General features: G+C 44.3%; 1 protein-coding gene across 1 annotated transcript in view; it reads right to left on the reverse strand.

The window, feature by feature from the left end:
* Positions 1-14,624, reverse strand: part of LOC104037203 (PALM2-AKAP2 fusion protein) — a 226,381-nt gene that overhangs the window by 11,785 nt on the left and 199,972 nt on the right. The window contains 1 exon segment of the mRNA XM_075725895.1: positions 7,806-10,197. Within this exon segment, the coding sequence (XP_075582010.1) occupies positions 7,806-10,197 (2,392 nt within the window).

Below are 14,624 nucleotides of genomic sequence, written 5' to 3' on the forward strand. Positions count from 1 at the left end.
GGGAAGAATGAGGATGATGGTGGCAGGTTGTGGGCATGGGAATAAGGTGCAGGGGTCCTCAGCTGTAACAGAAGAAAGCAGTCCAGGACCAAAATAGGCTTCCCTTTTCCATGGCATGGCAGCTCTTTGAAATAAGGCAGTTCAATGGATAGGATAGGAAAAAAGGGACATATCCGCCCACCTCCCCCAAACCCTTACAAATAAGTGATGTAACCAGGAGGATTGTGCAGATTTTCATGAAACTTCCTGTTGCTGAGACAAATGAAAACCCTAGCTGCTCCTCCAAAATGCATCACAACAGCGGTAGCCACTAGAGAGCAGCCTTGAAACCTCCTGTAAGAATCAGCAGGATTAATTCTTGAAGGGAGAAGTGAAACCTGAGTCGACACTACAGAGGTCTTTTACAAGAAATCCCCTTGACAGGCTTGTTTCGTTTCTGACCAGTATGGAAAAACCCAGCATCACTAGTTTCTCGTTACAGGCTTAGCTTAAGCCAGACGGTGCAGGGATGAGGCTGGGAATTTGTCTCCACTAAATCATCTCACCAGAGACTGGAGGGGGAGTTTCTATGGGCCCAGGTTCTCCTCAGGGTTGCACCAGCACCAGCTCCACAGACAACCACGAGTTACGCTGCCAAAGCGGGGGCCAACACCAGGTCCTGAGCTGCCCAGCTGCACCCATGCATGCCAGCTTGGACTGCTCAGCAGGAGAGAGTAACAACAACTGTCACGTTGCCCATTAGGTCCAGTGGGTAAAAAAGTCTGCTGAAAATAAAAGACCTGATTAAGTGTCAGATATCTTGCTGTATTCCTTCATTCTTACACTAATAAGTAACTGTCTCGGATATATGAAAGTAATGCAGACAGAATCAGGTTTCTCAGATGTCTGCCCAGCTTTTGTGCTTTCCCTCAGGGATGCAGACCATCACACGACGCTCAGACCTACGAACAAGCCTCACGCCTGAAAGGAGCTCCTTCCACCCCACTCCCCCTGGAAAACAATGCAAACCATAGGTTTTGGGGATCTGCATTTTAGAAAGGGGATATCTCTGAGAAGATCCATCCTCCCTGGATGGAGGGCCCATCAAGTTCCACACTGTAGCAGCAACACACAACTGTCCTGCACATACTGGGCAGTGTCACCATGAACACTGTCACAGCTCCCTTTTCACAAATATAGAAGCCAAGCTAGAAACAAGATTTGCCCACAGCAAAACAGTAGTTTGTTGGTTTGCATCCACAAGAAATTACACTACAACCATTTGTAGTGAGGTGGATGTTGGTCTCTTCTCCCAAGTAGTTAGCAATAGAATGAGAGGAAATGGGCTTAAGCTGTGTCAGGGGAGATTTAGATTAGATATTAGGAAAAATTTCTTCATGGAAAGGGTGGTCAAGCATCAGAACAGGCTGCCCAGAGAGGTGGTGGAGTCACCATCCCTGAAGTGTTCAAAAAACAGGTAGACGTGGCACTTTGGGACATGGTTTTAGTGAACATGGTGGTGTTGGGTTGATGGTTGGACTGATGATCTTAGAGATCCTTTCCGATCTTAATGATTCCTAGTTTTTACTTTCATTAAAAATAACCCAGGCACCAAGCCAGGAAACACGAAATTGCTACTCTACCCTTAATTGGCTTAGTGGTGCTTGGTAATGTTAGGTTAATGGTTGGACTGGATGATCTTAAAGGTCTTTTCCAACCTAAACGATTCTATGATTTTCTCTAAGTGTTTGAATTCCACTAAAAACTCAGGAAATCACAGTGTCATTTCAGTACTTTTCACAGAGGAGTGCCTCTTTCAGGTTCCTAAAAATTTTGTGAGAACAGGTAGGCAGGTTGAAGAGAGAGATTCTACCAGTGCCAACAGTGGCAGAAAGGCAAGCAACCAGCTCAACCATCAGTGAGGTTGCAGTTAGATGATGGGGTGTCTGAAGCTTCAGGGCTCTCAGAACAACCACAGAAAAGCTCCGTGAACCTGATGCTGAGCTCCAGTCCAGTGTAGACCTATTCTGCCAGTTTGGATCGTGTTAGAAATGTTGCTGGGTTAATTTTCTTCTGACAGATTTTCATCCAGGTAAGGTACTGTTCTCAGGCAGAAGAGTCACTCAGCATAAAAGCATCATGAAACATGGTGATCACAGGCACTTTCTGCTTCTGCAGTCCCATGCCCACACCTGATGCACACAGACACTGCTGGTGGTCCTTGCCCAAATCCAAGCTGAGTAATAAAGGAACTGTGCTGTCTCACATGGAAACAGGGTCACACTTGTAGGACACCAGCAAAAACTTCAGCCTCATGGTCACACTTGCAAATTAACAGTAGTAATTAGCAGTGTCTTCCCCTCCAGGGGAAGGCAGTCCCCTGAGATCACCTTTAGAGCTGTTGCAAGATAGCAAGTACAGGCTATAGCATCCCAAATCTCCACCTACACATTTACATTCTTCTCCTCTTTCAGAGGGACTCCAAAAAATGTTCTGTGGCTCCAGTACTGGTGATGGCTCCCCCCACTCTCTGGCTTCAGGGATATAGCAGGAAGCTCCTGGAATTTGATTTCTCTTCATTTCCTACCTCTTGTGCTATTTGGGGCAGGCAGGAGCTGCTTCTATGGACAACACTCTTTCTAAGCCCTGGGGAGGGGAAGAGAAAGCTCAGGGAATGGGCAGCTGCTGCTGTGTCCCAGTCTGGTGGCTGCAAGACATTGCCTGACACCTCTCCACAAAATCAAGGACGTGTAAGAGCTGAGGACAGATTAGCTTTCTCCTAACCAAGACATCTGCACAGCTCTGGGGAGCAAGAGGGGTTGTGATGGTGACTTATCCACCCTGTGGAGCCTGACAGGTGTCCAAGTACTCACTGCAAGCTGAGGAAGGATGCTCAGCTGATTTGCTCCAGTATCAAGAAGAAAGAGTTACCAAGGCAAGGCCCTGGGACAAGGGCCTGAACCACCACTAAGTAAGTAACCAGCCCGTACCAAGGGCCATCACACAATGTTAGTTAAGGTACAATGGAGATGGGAAGAATGGGGCTTCACACAACCAAGAGCAACTATTTTACCGATGCTGATGGCATTTTTTAAGACATCTGCACAGCAGAGAAAACTTTTCAAAGTAAGGTATTTCAGCAAGACAGATTGGTTTAGGAGACTAGTCTGTGCTGAAGTCAGGGGATAGCTCAAGTATATAGAAAAATGCCCCTCTGGTAATGTGGAGCCTCATTACCACTCCAGGTGAAAAGTGGGCTTCTTAGGTCTTCTTGAACACCAAGTAAGCAACATGAATATGCAAACACACAAAAAAGCAAACATTAAAAAAAGAACCTCTCAAAGATCCTCTCATTTCATACACATTCTCCACTAGGGAGGGAATAAGAAAGCAAATGATAAATGAGCTGGGTTAGTATGCTGTTAAGGCATTCCTGGAGGTGTTCAGGGGATGAGTGATGAGCATTCCAGAGGAATCCTTGAAGAGAATGACGAACTTTGTTTTTTTTCATACTGGTGCCTATAAAGGGGTAAGGAAACAGTATCTTCCATAAACTCAAAGACTCCATTTCTGCTCTAGCCTTTCTCAAAATTCTCACTTTAAAAACAGGTTCATGCGTATGTATTATACTTGATCCTTATTCTTTACATGTATAAAGGGCATTAAAAATTTTGTAACGGCCACAAATATTAAAAATATCTTGACCCAAAGTTTCTGCTTCTCCTCCCACTGTACAAAAAATATCTTCAGGCTGCAGTTGAACCTAAGAAGTTTCCTTAGTGTAGGTATTCACTACCTACAGTGGTATACAGTAAAAAGAGTAAAAAATGAAAGCAGAAAATGGTTTTCAGGCTGAAGTGATTCCTCTGAGAGAGGCTAATGCTCCACAGCTGTCACTCAGGAGAAGAAAGGAAGGAGAAGAAAGAAGAAGACAGCACACACATGTGCCTTACTATTTGGAGGGAAGAGTTACTTGATTTAAAGGTACCCGATCACTTGCGTCTCTAAACTGCAACTCCCCCTCTGGGCTTTTGCCATCCACTGAAATTCTCTCATGTAGTTCATCAACTGAGCACAACAGAAGATGACTGCTTGGCGGGAAGCTCTCCTAGATGTGCATGCAGATGAGTCTGAGCATCTGCAGACGAGTGCAGGGAGTGCAATGTGCCTTCTGCCTCACCTGGCAATGCTTTGGTGACAAACACCAAAAAGGCAGTGTGGCAGCTTCAGGGAAGCTTCTCCCAGGCATAGCTTCTTGTGTTAGGGATTCCCCCACACCTTGTCACAAGACAGCAAATACTCACAAAGGGTTCCTCTCCAACAGAAAAGCCTTCAAAGACCCCTCATGCAATGATTTTCACACCTCCTTTGATGAAAAGGATTACTGGAGCCAGGCACTACAGGAAGTTAGACACAAATTGTTCATAGTCTAAGTACTAATAAAAGGAACCACCTTTATTTTTACACCACCAAACGTACACTGGATCCTCTCATGTCACACACTCATCATCCTGTTCAAATAAACTATCAATAGCCCCAGCTGCTCTGCCCCGGAGGGATGGTGTACCACCTGCTCATTGTAGGAGAAAACCACTGGCTTGCTATGCAGCTGCTCAACACCTCACCAAGTGCAGCAGGTGCTGCAGCAAAGCAAGACAGGAAAGGTTCAAATTTAAATACAGCTCTACAAATATTTTGGGATCCATGATGACTCTTCATTCAGCCATGCTCAAGCATTTTTTTGGTCTTTCTTGGGTTTCCTCATGCAGCAAACACGACTTTTTGTGAAAGCAGTTTGCACAGGTTCTTCCCTCACCTTTCCAGGAGTACCCTGGAGAAGGTCTTGTCCTGTGTGCACACAACACATAGTTGTTGTTCCACTGAAATTACTGTGTGTCTTGCTCCAGTGAACTCAGATGGGTTAAAAGGCTGCTTTGAAGCATCCCAAGCAGCTTTAAAGGATACTTGTTAGCAGTATAGAAGTTTATTACTACGAACCACTTTGGCTTGTGCTGGGTGGTTGGCAGACACCAAGTTTAGTGTTACTGTGAGTTGTATGTAAGTTGTATGTCAGGGTGGCAAAAACAGCCTGTTTGCTATCTAAAGCAATTAGTTATTTCACACATACACCCACATGAATTGTGTTAATCTTCCACAGTTCAGTCAAAATAGCTGTTCAGCTCACCGCACTCCTTTTTTGTGGTTTGTGCTTCTGTTATCCACATAACAACAGTTCAACCAGTGAAGTGGGGCAGGAGTAATAAATAACCAGGGACCACCAGGAGTCCTAGGAAAGCTACTCTGCCCAGTCCACCACCAAAAAGCAACCTGATAGGCAGGCCATTGCTAACTGCACCTCCTCAAAGAGTTCTGGTGAGTTTACACTTCCCCACTTAAGGATTAGCAGCAGATTCTTCAAATTTAGACTTGACCCCCTAATCCCTTTCTGCTGAGGTATCCTGATGTTAAAAGAAGAGTGCCAATTCTTTCTTTGGGAAAGGCAATTTGATGACAGAAGTACCTTTGGTTTTTATTATTATTATTACTACTACTACTATTATTACTATTATTATTTTTTCTATGTGAAACTAGATGTACAGATTACAGTACCAGACATATTCTACAGCATATTCCTTACTGTGCCTACCACAGGTAGATTTTCTTTTCTGCTCCATAAATCAGCTTTGTAACTGGCTGCAATGAAGTTCTACAGCCAGATTTTGTTGCCTCTGCTGAATCATCTTTTGCCTCTGTTTTTGTAAATATTGAAAAAGTGCTGTAAATCTTAAAATAAAAGGACAGTTCCTGCAATCTTCCAAGATATTGCATGGTATCCCTTCTCCCTATTTTTAAGGATGCCTGCAAGCTTTAACTGCAACATAGCTGGCTAAAGGGACAGCAATGATGAGACGAGCTGAGGGTATGCACCCTGCAACACTAAGGGTGCTGAGCTAATTTCTTCCAGGTAAGAGCTCTGCTGAGCATATCCACTGTGTAGAAAGTCCCAGAAGTAGAAGACTTGAGAACAACTTCGGCAATGCTCTTTGTGGTTTTTTTGATCAGTGACAACCTTACACATTGCCACATATTCATCTTTTCCTAGAAATTAATTCATTGCCTTGTCACCAGCTGCAAATTGCAGTAGCTTGAGTCACTGGCTAATAGATTCCAATTTTCTTTCCTGAACATATGGCAGTTGGACATTTAAAGGAAACTGTCTGGAATGATTCATTATAAATACAAGTTTATCATTCTCACTAGAATGTAATTTACAATGAACACTTAAACATCAGACACAAAGTAAATGCCTTGTTGTGCAGAGAAATAAGAACTACACTGTTTTCCCAGATGCTCTGTTAAAGTAAGCAGTAGTGCCAGCAGCCTTTCCAACATCACTTTTGAGTAAAAAGCAACCATTATCAGCCTAATTTTGAGCACTTGTAGCTACAAATGATGGTGGTTTTGAAAGTGGTCATGAGCACACCTTTACACAACAAGTCCTCCTAGCTGAGGTCTATGGTGCCCTGTCACTCACATCTTGTCAGACATTGCTCAGAACACCTCAGTTTATGGAGACTCCCTATGAAAGATGCTGTTCTGTAGGAGTAATAACAGTAGCACTTCAAAGAAATTATAGACATCTGCTACATTTTTTGGCAAGAAACACAGGTTAAAATCATCCTCTTCACAGAAGAAACAAAAACAAGTATTAGCTATTTATGTGCTGTGCAACTCTCCAAGTTCACAATCAGACTAGGTAATGGACCAAATCCAGACCTTATTCAAATTTGCCATGACTTTCAAAAGAAAGGGTCACCCTGCACAATCTTTGGGAGCATCACTGGCTCAGATTTACACCAGTGGAAATAAGGATGGAATTTAAGTACTCTGGGTAAAATTAATACTTCTTCACAATGATCACTGTTAATAAAAACTTCTAAGTACTTGCAAAGCATATGTAGGTCTATACTCATAAAAATCACTATACAGAAATAAGCCTGGCATGTGTTTCTATTTTTTTTTTTAATTTCATTTTTTATATTATATTAAGAAGGCATGAATGCCTGATTTTATTTTTTAAAAAGGGGAAGGAGGAGAGTGATACGCTGTAACTGCTGTGAATGCCAGCACAGTCAGAGGAGGACTTCTACTTAACCTATTAAGCATTTTGTTCATGATGCCTGTTTAATTCAGTAGTGAATGACACCAGCTGAAATCCATGGCAACTCACAGCTCTGGATATCTTTTGACCAGACAAACTTCATTAAGAAGGCCAAGAAACACCTGAAAACAGAAAGCAAAACAGACACACACAAAAAGAAATCTGATGCAAACCCCCAAATTCCGTAAATCCCCACTACCTTTGCACTTACTTAATGACGTTCAAGACAACAGAAGGCCTGTTAAAAATGTTTTGTATGTTTGTCTTTCAAATAGCCACTCAGCTGCAAAAACCGCTGCTGTCTGTCCTTGTGATAATCATAAATTTCAGTGGGTGGCCTGAGCAGCACAGCGATAGACATGTCATGCTACAACGTGGCAGGGGATGAATAGAGTGCAGGGTTTTCTAATGATGATCAACAGGGTATGTAAGCTACTTCTGCACTACATTTGGGAAAAAATAAAAATGTCCTCAGGCATGCTGACAGCCAGAAAGTTGGGATGTCCCATGCCCTCCTCCTGCCTGCAGTTTCCAGGCAGATGAAGTCATGACAACCCTCCTGCCCTCTGCAAAATGACATATTCACTCAAAAATGACATAAAACCGAATCTGACCTGACCCTTCAGTCACATTTCACTTCCCTTCTGATGCTTTGGGCTCTTACCCGGTGCAGTTTTGTAAGACACGGTTCTGGTGGGCATGGGTGGTGCGCTCTTCATAACAGGGCTCGGTGCCACCTGCAGACCTTGCCGCTGCCTCTTCAGCTCCTCTTCTCGTTCCTGGGCAGCTCTGATCTCTTCTTCTATCATTGACAAAGTCCTCTGCTTCCTTGACCGTAACTTGAAAGGGCCCACAGTCACTTCAGGCTCCTGCGTGGCCAGGATGGAGGCGGTGCTCCTCAGCTCAGCTGCCTCTGAATACTTGCTGAAATAGCTAATTTCATGCCTATTTTCCTCCACAAGGAACGGCGGGCTGGCTGAGTACATGGGTGACTGCTGCAAACTCTTCCCTTCCCTGAGTCCTGAGTCTTCCTCTTTTGAAGTCTTTGGTATGGTGTCCCTTTTTTCTTGAACAGGTGAAGACACCTGGGGTGGCTCGAACATGGGGTTCTGCTGCTCCTTGGAGGCTGGAGCTGGCATGGTGGTGGCTGACTGCTCTTTGACTAAGATCTCCTTCTCCTCTGGGATTTCTTCTTCCTTGCAGTTTGCTTTATTTGCCTGCTCAGCTATGGCTTGTTGGATGGCCTTTTGAACCAGCAGACCAGTGTGGTACTCCAGCTGGTCGTCAATCAGCATGGAGTCTGTCAAGGCGGAGGAGGGCGAGTCACAGCCTGGGTCGCTGAACGACTTGCAGATGCCTTCGCTCCTGCACTCCGCTGGAGTGTCAGCCTGTGGGGTCTGCGGCAGGGAGAAATCAGCCAGTGAGCTTTCTTGCAGGGCGCTCATGATCTCATTGGAGGCACCACTGTCACTGATGTTATCCATGCTGAAGTCATTGGAAAGGGTCTCCAAGACGGTGGTATCCTGAGACCTGACAGACAAGTCATCCAAACCAGAGTCGAGCTCCTCTGGAGGGGAAGAGGCACTTGCTGCCTTTGGGAACTGGTCTAGCACACCCTGTCCATCATCCTTCACCACTGTGAAGACTGCTCTCGCACTCATGAATTCTCCATCCTCTGCCCAGAGTTTTGAGGTCTGTCCAGCTCTGGAGCCATCACTGCATGGTAACTCTCTTGTTGGGTCAGCAGTGGTAGTCTGAGCACTTGTACCATCTTCTGAGGTATAGGAGACCTTCTGTGCTTTGACAACGGTGGCATTGTTACCCTCAAGCTGTCCTGTTTGCCCACACACTGAAATGGGTCTTGTCATGGAGGACAGTGGCCTGTCTACATGTGGAGAATTGAGGCTCTTGTAGAAGGGTTTGATGGAGAACATTTTGGGTGTTCCTGACCGCCTTGGTGGGGCCTGACCCTGAGATGGACCTGAATGCTCCATCAGCTGGAACTGCTTTCTGGCAGCTGAGAAGTCAATTTGCTCTGTGACAATATCCTCTTTCTTGATATTGACTGGCTCTGGCGGTACAAAGGAGCAGCTGATCTGTTTGGGGGATGTTGGTGTTGCACCTTGCTGCTGCTGTCTCTCCTTGCGCTCCTTGTACTTCTTGTGGGACTCCAGATGCTCTTCATCCAGTTGATCCTCCAGGGTCTTCTCTTGGGGAGGGTTCCACCATTTGGCAGCAATGTTGGGGTTTTTCTTGACAGCCTGGCTTTTAATGAGTTCCCTTCTTTCCTTTTCAAGTTCCATCATTTCCTCTGATGGTCTCACTTTGCGGACCCTGTATTTTTCCTTCTCTTCTTCATCTTCAAAGAGCTTTGAGGGCTTTTTGTCTTCATGGAAGGCTCGTAGTTCAAACTTTGCCTCTTTCTTAAGGGTTGTAAGAGTTGTCTCTCCATCCTTAGAGGATCTTCTAGAACTGTTTGAAGAAGTGGGACTTCCTGGCACCTTGAGACTTTCCCTAGTGTCTTCCTTCAGTTCACCCAAGGAATGGCCATTAGATTTCAGGTTCTCATCTGTTATGCTAGCTTCAGGTGGTTGAACTACCATGGGTGCCTGCTTGTCGGCTACAGTTTCTTCCCTTTCACTGGGTACTGAATCATTATTGACATTAACAGATGCTCCTGAGCCATCCATAACGGAGACTGAACTTGGTTCAGGGGAGGATGTCCCATTAAAGGTATTATCTGCAGCAGAATCGCAGCAATTTGCCTCCAGCACTTCATCTAGGTATCTGATCTCTTTAGCAACTTCACTGTCCAGAGATTCGTGTCTGTCCTTAAGTCCATTGTGGCTGGCAGCAGGGGAAAAAAAATGGGTTGGATTGTCTATGGGATGTGGTGAAGCCACTGTGGTGATGCTTTTATGTTCAGAAACTGGAACTTCAATTTCCATTTTCTCTTCCTTTGTAGCAAGCACAGTAGCTGGCTCCAAGAAATTGGCACAGTTTTGGTCTCTGTTTTTTCTCAACCTGATGTCATCCTCAGGGATTCTGGAAGATTTCTAAAATAAAAGAGAACACAACTGTGATGAAGTACTAAAAAGCAACATTTTATTTTATGCAGAGTAAACACCATCTGGAAAGCAAATCCTAGCACTTCTTAAATTTGAGACTAAAGCAGCCCCTCGGAGTGTGGGAAGGCAAGGCAAATCATTAACACAAAAACCAGAAAGTTACCTTACCATAAGCTGGACAAGGCACTAAACCAACAAACTTTAATTTAAGTATCTCCCATCTGCTTACCATCCTCCCTATGTCATTATTTCATGCCTGTGTCCTGGTTTGCCACTAAAAATGAGCTTTGGTTTTCCAAGCTATAAATGGCTTGGCAGTTTAGGTTCTTCAAGGGTTTGCACATGCACCACACAACACCTATCATCTTGGTATTTTAAAAATGCTTTCTGCACCTAAAGGAAATCTCATAATGCTTCTACAGATGAAAAGTATTACTGTCCCTGCTTTGCAGAAACAGATGCTAACATGCAGAAAGAGTAGGCGATTCATCCCAAGTTAGGAAAAAGCACGTGGCAACAGCAGGGAATGTTCATTTCTCAGTGGATCAATCCTGGTCATCACACACAGGGTAGAATTACACAGCGCTGGAAAGACACAGGGTCTTTCTCCACCCCACATGAAAACCCACATGAAACTCGACCTGGGAGACAGGAAGCATTTGCAACTCCCACGGCATGAAGACCACCACAAGGAGCATGACAGGGACCAAAGTCATGGTCTCCTCCCTCCCACTGCTTTGATCTGCCGTGCAGATGCACTGGATTCATACTTCTCCCTGATGCGTTGCCTCTGCTCTCAAGGATAGTATTGAAAGAAACACTATTTATGTTCTGGTATGGGCAGATTTTACCCATTGAGCAGCCTACTGAACTTCCCATGAGTAAACTCTGAAGGAACTTCTGGCTAAGCTGGTAACATGTCAGTGAATTGCTCAATAACTCTTTACTGCTGAAACGCAAAAAAAGGAAACATGAAAAGAAGAGGTCATTTTCAACATTATTCTTCACAAAGAACTTGCCAACTCTTGCTAACTCTTGCTAACTCCTGATAACTAAAGTGACACAGTCACTTTGACTAACATTTTAAAACAGAAACATGGTATCTGAGCTCTCCGTCTCCCTTTCCACATGTGTTTCTATGTGTGAGACATGGCCTTGGGAAGCAAACAGCACTGATCAAACCCTGCGAACTCAGTGAGTGGCCACCCAACAAGGGCACTGTTGTCTGCTAGTCACACCTGCCCTTGCTGTCCCTTATCCTGCATGCTATTTATACACACTGCAGCAGAAGATGATCAGCTAGGAGCACAACGGAACTTACCAGTGACCCGAACAATCACATTGCCTCTGGATTTATATAGGCAGTAAAACATATTTGACACACACCTTAAGGAATGATAGCCAGCCAGAAGAGCCCTCTTTCTAAAAGCACTTTGAAAGAGTTTTCTGCCTAATTATGTAGTTGTACACAGTTGATGACAATGTTGGCTTCACCCGTTAGACATTTTCTTAACTGTGCTTAAACATTGGGAAAAACCATTAAAAACAACCAACCAACCAACCAACCTACTTTTGCCTATAAATTTTCCTGGACGTACTTCATTGGTTCTACTGGTATTTCACTTTTTGTTGAACCTATAAATTCTCCAACTGAAGTTTCTAGCAGTGCTTTTCTTAAAGCATATTACATTTTTCACCATTTAAATATCTAAATGTGGCCAGCTTCTTCTTTAGTCCTATTAAAGATATATTCAAGAAACCAGATGTTCTACAAACAAATACAGAACAACCAGTATGAAAAGTCCTTACTTTCTTGAGAGGGCACAGCAGGAATGAAAAAATAAACTTTCTTTTAACCTGAAAGGGCAAGAATTGCTCTTGATTTGCCTGCAGAGCTCCAGGTATCATGACACAATGGGTACTCAGGTGACAGGACTACTAAGACTGCAATTCCTTTCTGATATTTGAGTTTAAATCTCCCCTGCCTGAATTGCTGGTGCAAAATGGGGGATGTTGCTATCTGGAGCAGTCTGTGCAAAGGGACATAAGCATCAGTGCAGGACAGCTGCTGTCCCCTTTCACACAAACCACAAGTATGCCATCATGCTCCTGCTAACACTTGCTTCTAATCAGACAGACCAAAGCCACTAGTAACATTGGTAGCTAACTACATGTCCTCTGTAGCTGCAAGAACACATCTTCAACAGACACAGAAAATCAGGTAACAAAGCTGTGCAACCCAGCCACTGAAAGCCATCTCCCTGCAAAGCCAAACCAGAGTCCTGTGCTTCCAGTACCTCCATGCCATGCAGCTGGGAATATGCCCCCAGTTGTCCCAGAGACCGCATTCACTAAAGCACGTCTACTTCCATCACTGCTTTAACGTATGAACCGTTTCAGATCATACCATGTTTGGGCATTCAAGTTAGGGAACAGAACCACAGCCGCAGTATTTTACCAATTTCTTAATGAGTAAGAGCTCATCCTCTCATCGTAGCTGCAATCCATAGCTCACAATTAAGGCATATACATGTAACTGTCTAATCAAGGCATGCATTTAGGACATAATTCTTTAAGTTCATGTATCTGTGCAATTAGTGTGGCACATGTAACTATGTAGTAAGAGAGACAATTATGCAGTAAAACCTAGAAGGAAATATTGCTACTTATGGGAGGGAGACTTTCTTTGCTGGGGATTAGTGCCTAAGCAAGGAGGAGGGCTCCCAGCAGGGCAGAGAAGCCAGGGAGGAATGATAGAGGAGGAAAAAAATACAATTAAAACACCCCGTTTTTCCCTCAACACATTCTGGCAGAACCTGGGACAATTTTGTGAGGTCATGGCAATGAGAGTATGCTCCAGACACTCCCGTGAGGAGCAGAATTCAATTTACTGATGAATTACCTAACTGAGAAGATCATAAGGGTGGAAAGACTTGACAAAATAAAGCTTTTCAAGACAGTCCAGGCCACAGAGCCTGACCAGGATAACTAGCTGGGTCTGCGAAAATGGCACACATTGGGATGATGACAACATGGGTGGGAGGAGACTTGGAGGAGGAGGGTGGTGGGATGCACACAGCCCCCCTACCTCAGCTGTTTGGCAGAAGGAGGGGAGCCTGCCAGGGGGTTGCTTTTGCTCCTCGGTGGTAAGTATGTACCAACAGCTTTGTATTTGCTGCCTACTGGGAGGAGGCTTTTCAAAGCCTGCACCGTTACAAAGGCCTGTAAATGTGAAAAGGGCTGCATTCAATCCTAATTGTAGTCAGCAATACAGCATTCACAGTGATTCCCATACACTGCTCATCTAGACACAGATTTTCCAGAAGTTACTGTTACATTTACGCAGTCTCTGAATGTGCATTCATTTCTGTTTAAGTCAGGACGCAACGAGGTAATTTGTGTCATTTTTACAATGCTGCTGCACTTTAGTAAACTGCAGTTATTAGCAGCTTAGAGAATTATTAGCATATTTCCTCCTTGGTTGAATTCTTCATCTACAAAAGTGTAAGTGTTTGGGCAATCAACTCTTTTAGGAGAAAAAAAATGTGGGTGTGCTACTAGCAAGACCCAGCAAATGCACTGGCAGTGCCTTCCTTTGTTTGATGCAACGCAAAATGCATATGACAAGTGGGAGGCAATTCTTCTGAGCCACATCGACATTCTTCTGAAGCAACAGCATGGGCAGGGGGAATAAAGGAAAAGATTAAACACTAAAAACATTTCATAGTTTAAAAAATCCAAAACACAGTTTCCTCATTACGGGCTTCTACCAATGACTCCAGCCAAGTCTCAGGACAGCTTTTGCTCCTGTTGGTCTGGTGTCATTAGCATTGTCAATTGCCTCTTTCTTCAAATTTCATTTTCCTTTGAAGATGTCCTACACTGCACCCGCTTCTCCTCCCACTGCCTGATCAGTGCTTTGTTAAATGCTTTCCACTCTGCTCTTGGATCTAACTCTTGGGCCCATCAAGCCTCTAGAGGTTTTAGTACAATAGTGTAACTTAAAATTACATTTGCATATGGCTGACTCACTAAATCACACCTCCCTGCTGATGTCAGTCATCTTCTCCCTCTTCACCTACTGTCTTGGCCTGCCCCTCTGATGTCTCTTTGCAAAGGAGAAGGAACCAAATGATGGATTTGCTAGGGGGTTAAATCTGGCAAGCCTTCAAGGAGCATCTGCTTTCATTCAGCTCATCCTTTTGAAGAACACAGTCACCATCTGTGTCACAGATGGAGCCAGTCCCAAGCACTGTGAAAATACAGAAGTCATCTGCATCTCTGTGCTTCCAGACGTCCACCCTGCCCAGCGAGAAAACCCCTAGGCAACACAGGTATTGCTCCACTCTTGCTAGTAACAGCAAGTATTTCTTTAGAGAAGTTGTTTTCTGTAGAAGAATGGTATGACACGAAGC

This window comes from Pelecanus crispus, chromosome Z (assembly GCF_030463565.1).
Source record: "Pelecanus crispus isolate bPelCri1 chromosome Z, bPelCri1.pri, whole genome shotgun sequence".
Classification (NCBI taxonomy): Eukaryota; Metazoa; Chordata; class Aves; order Pelecaniformes; family Pelecanidae; genus Pelecanus; species Pelecanus crispus.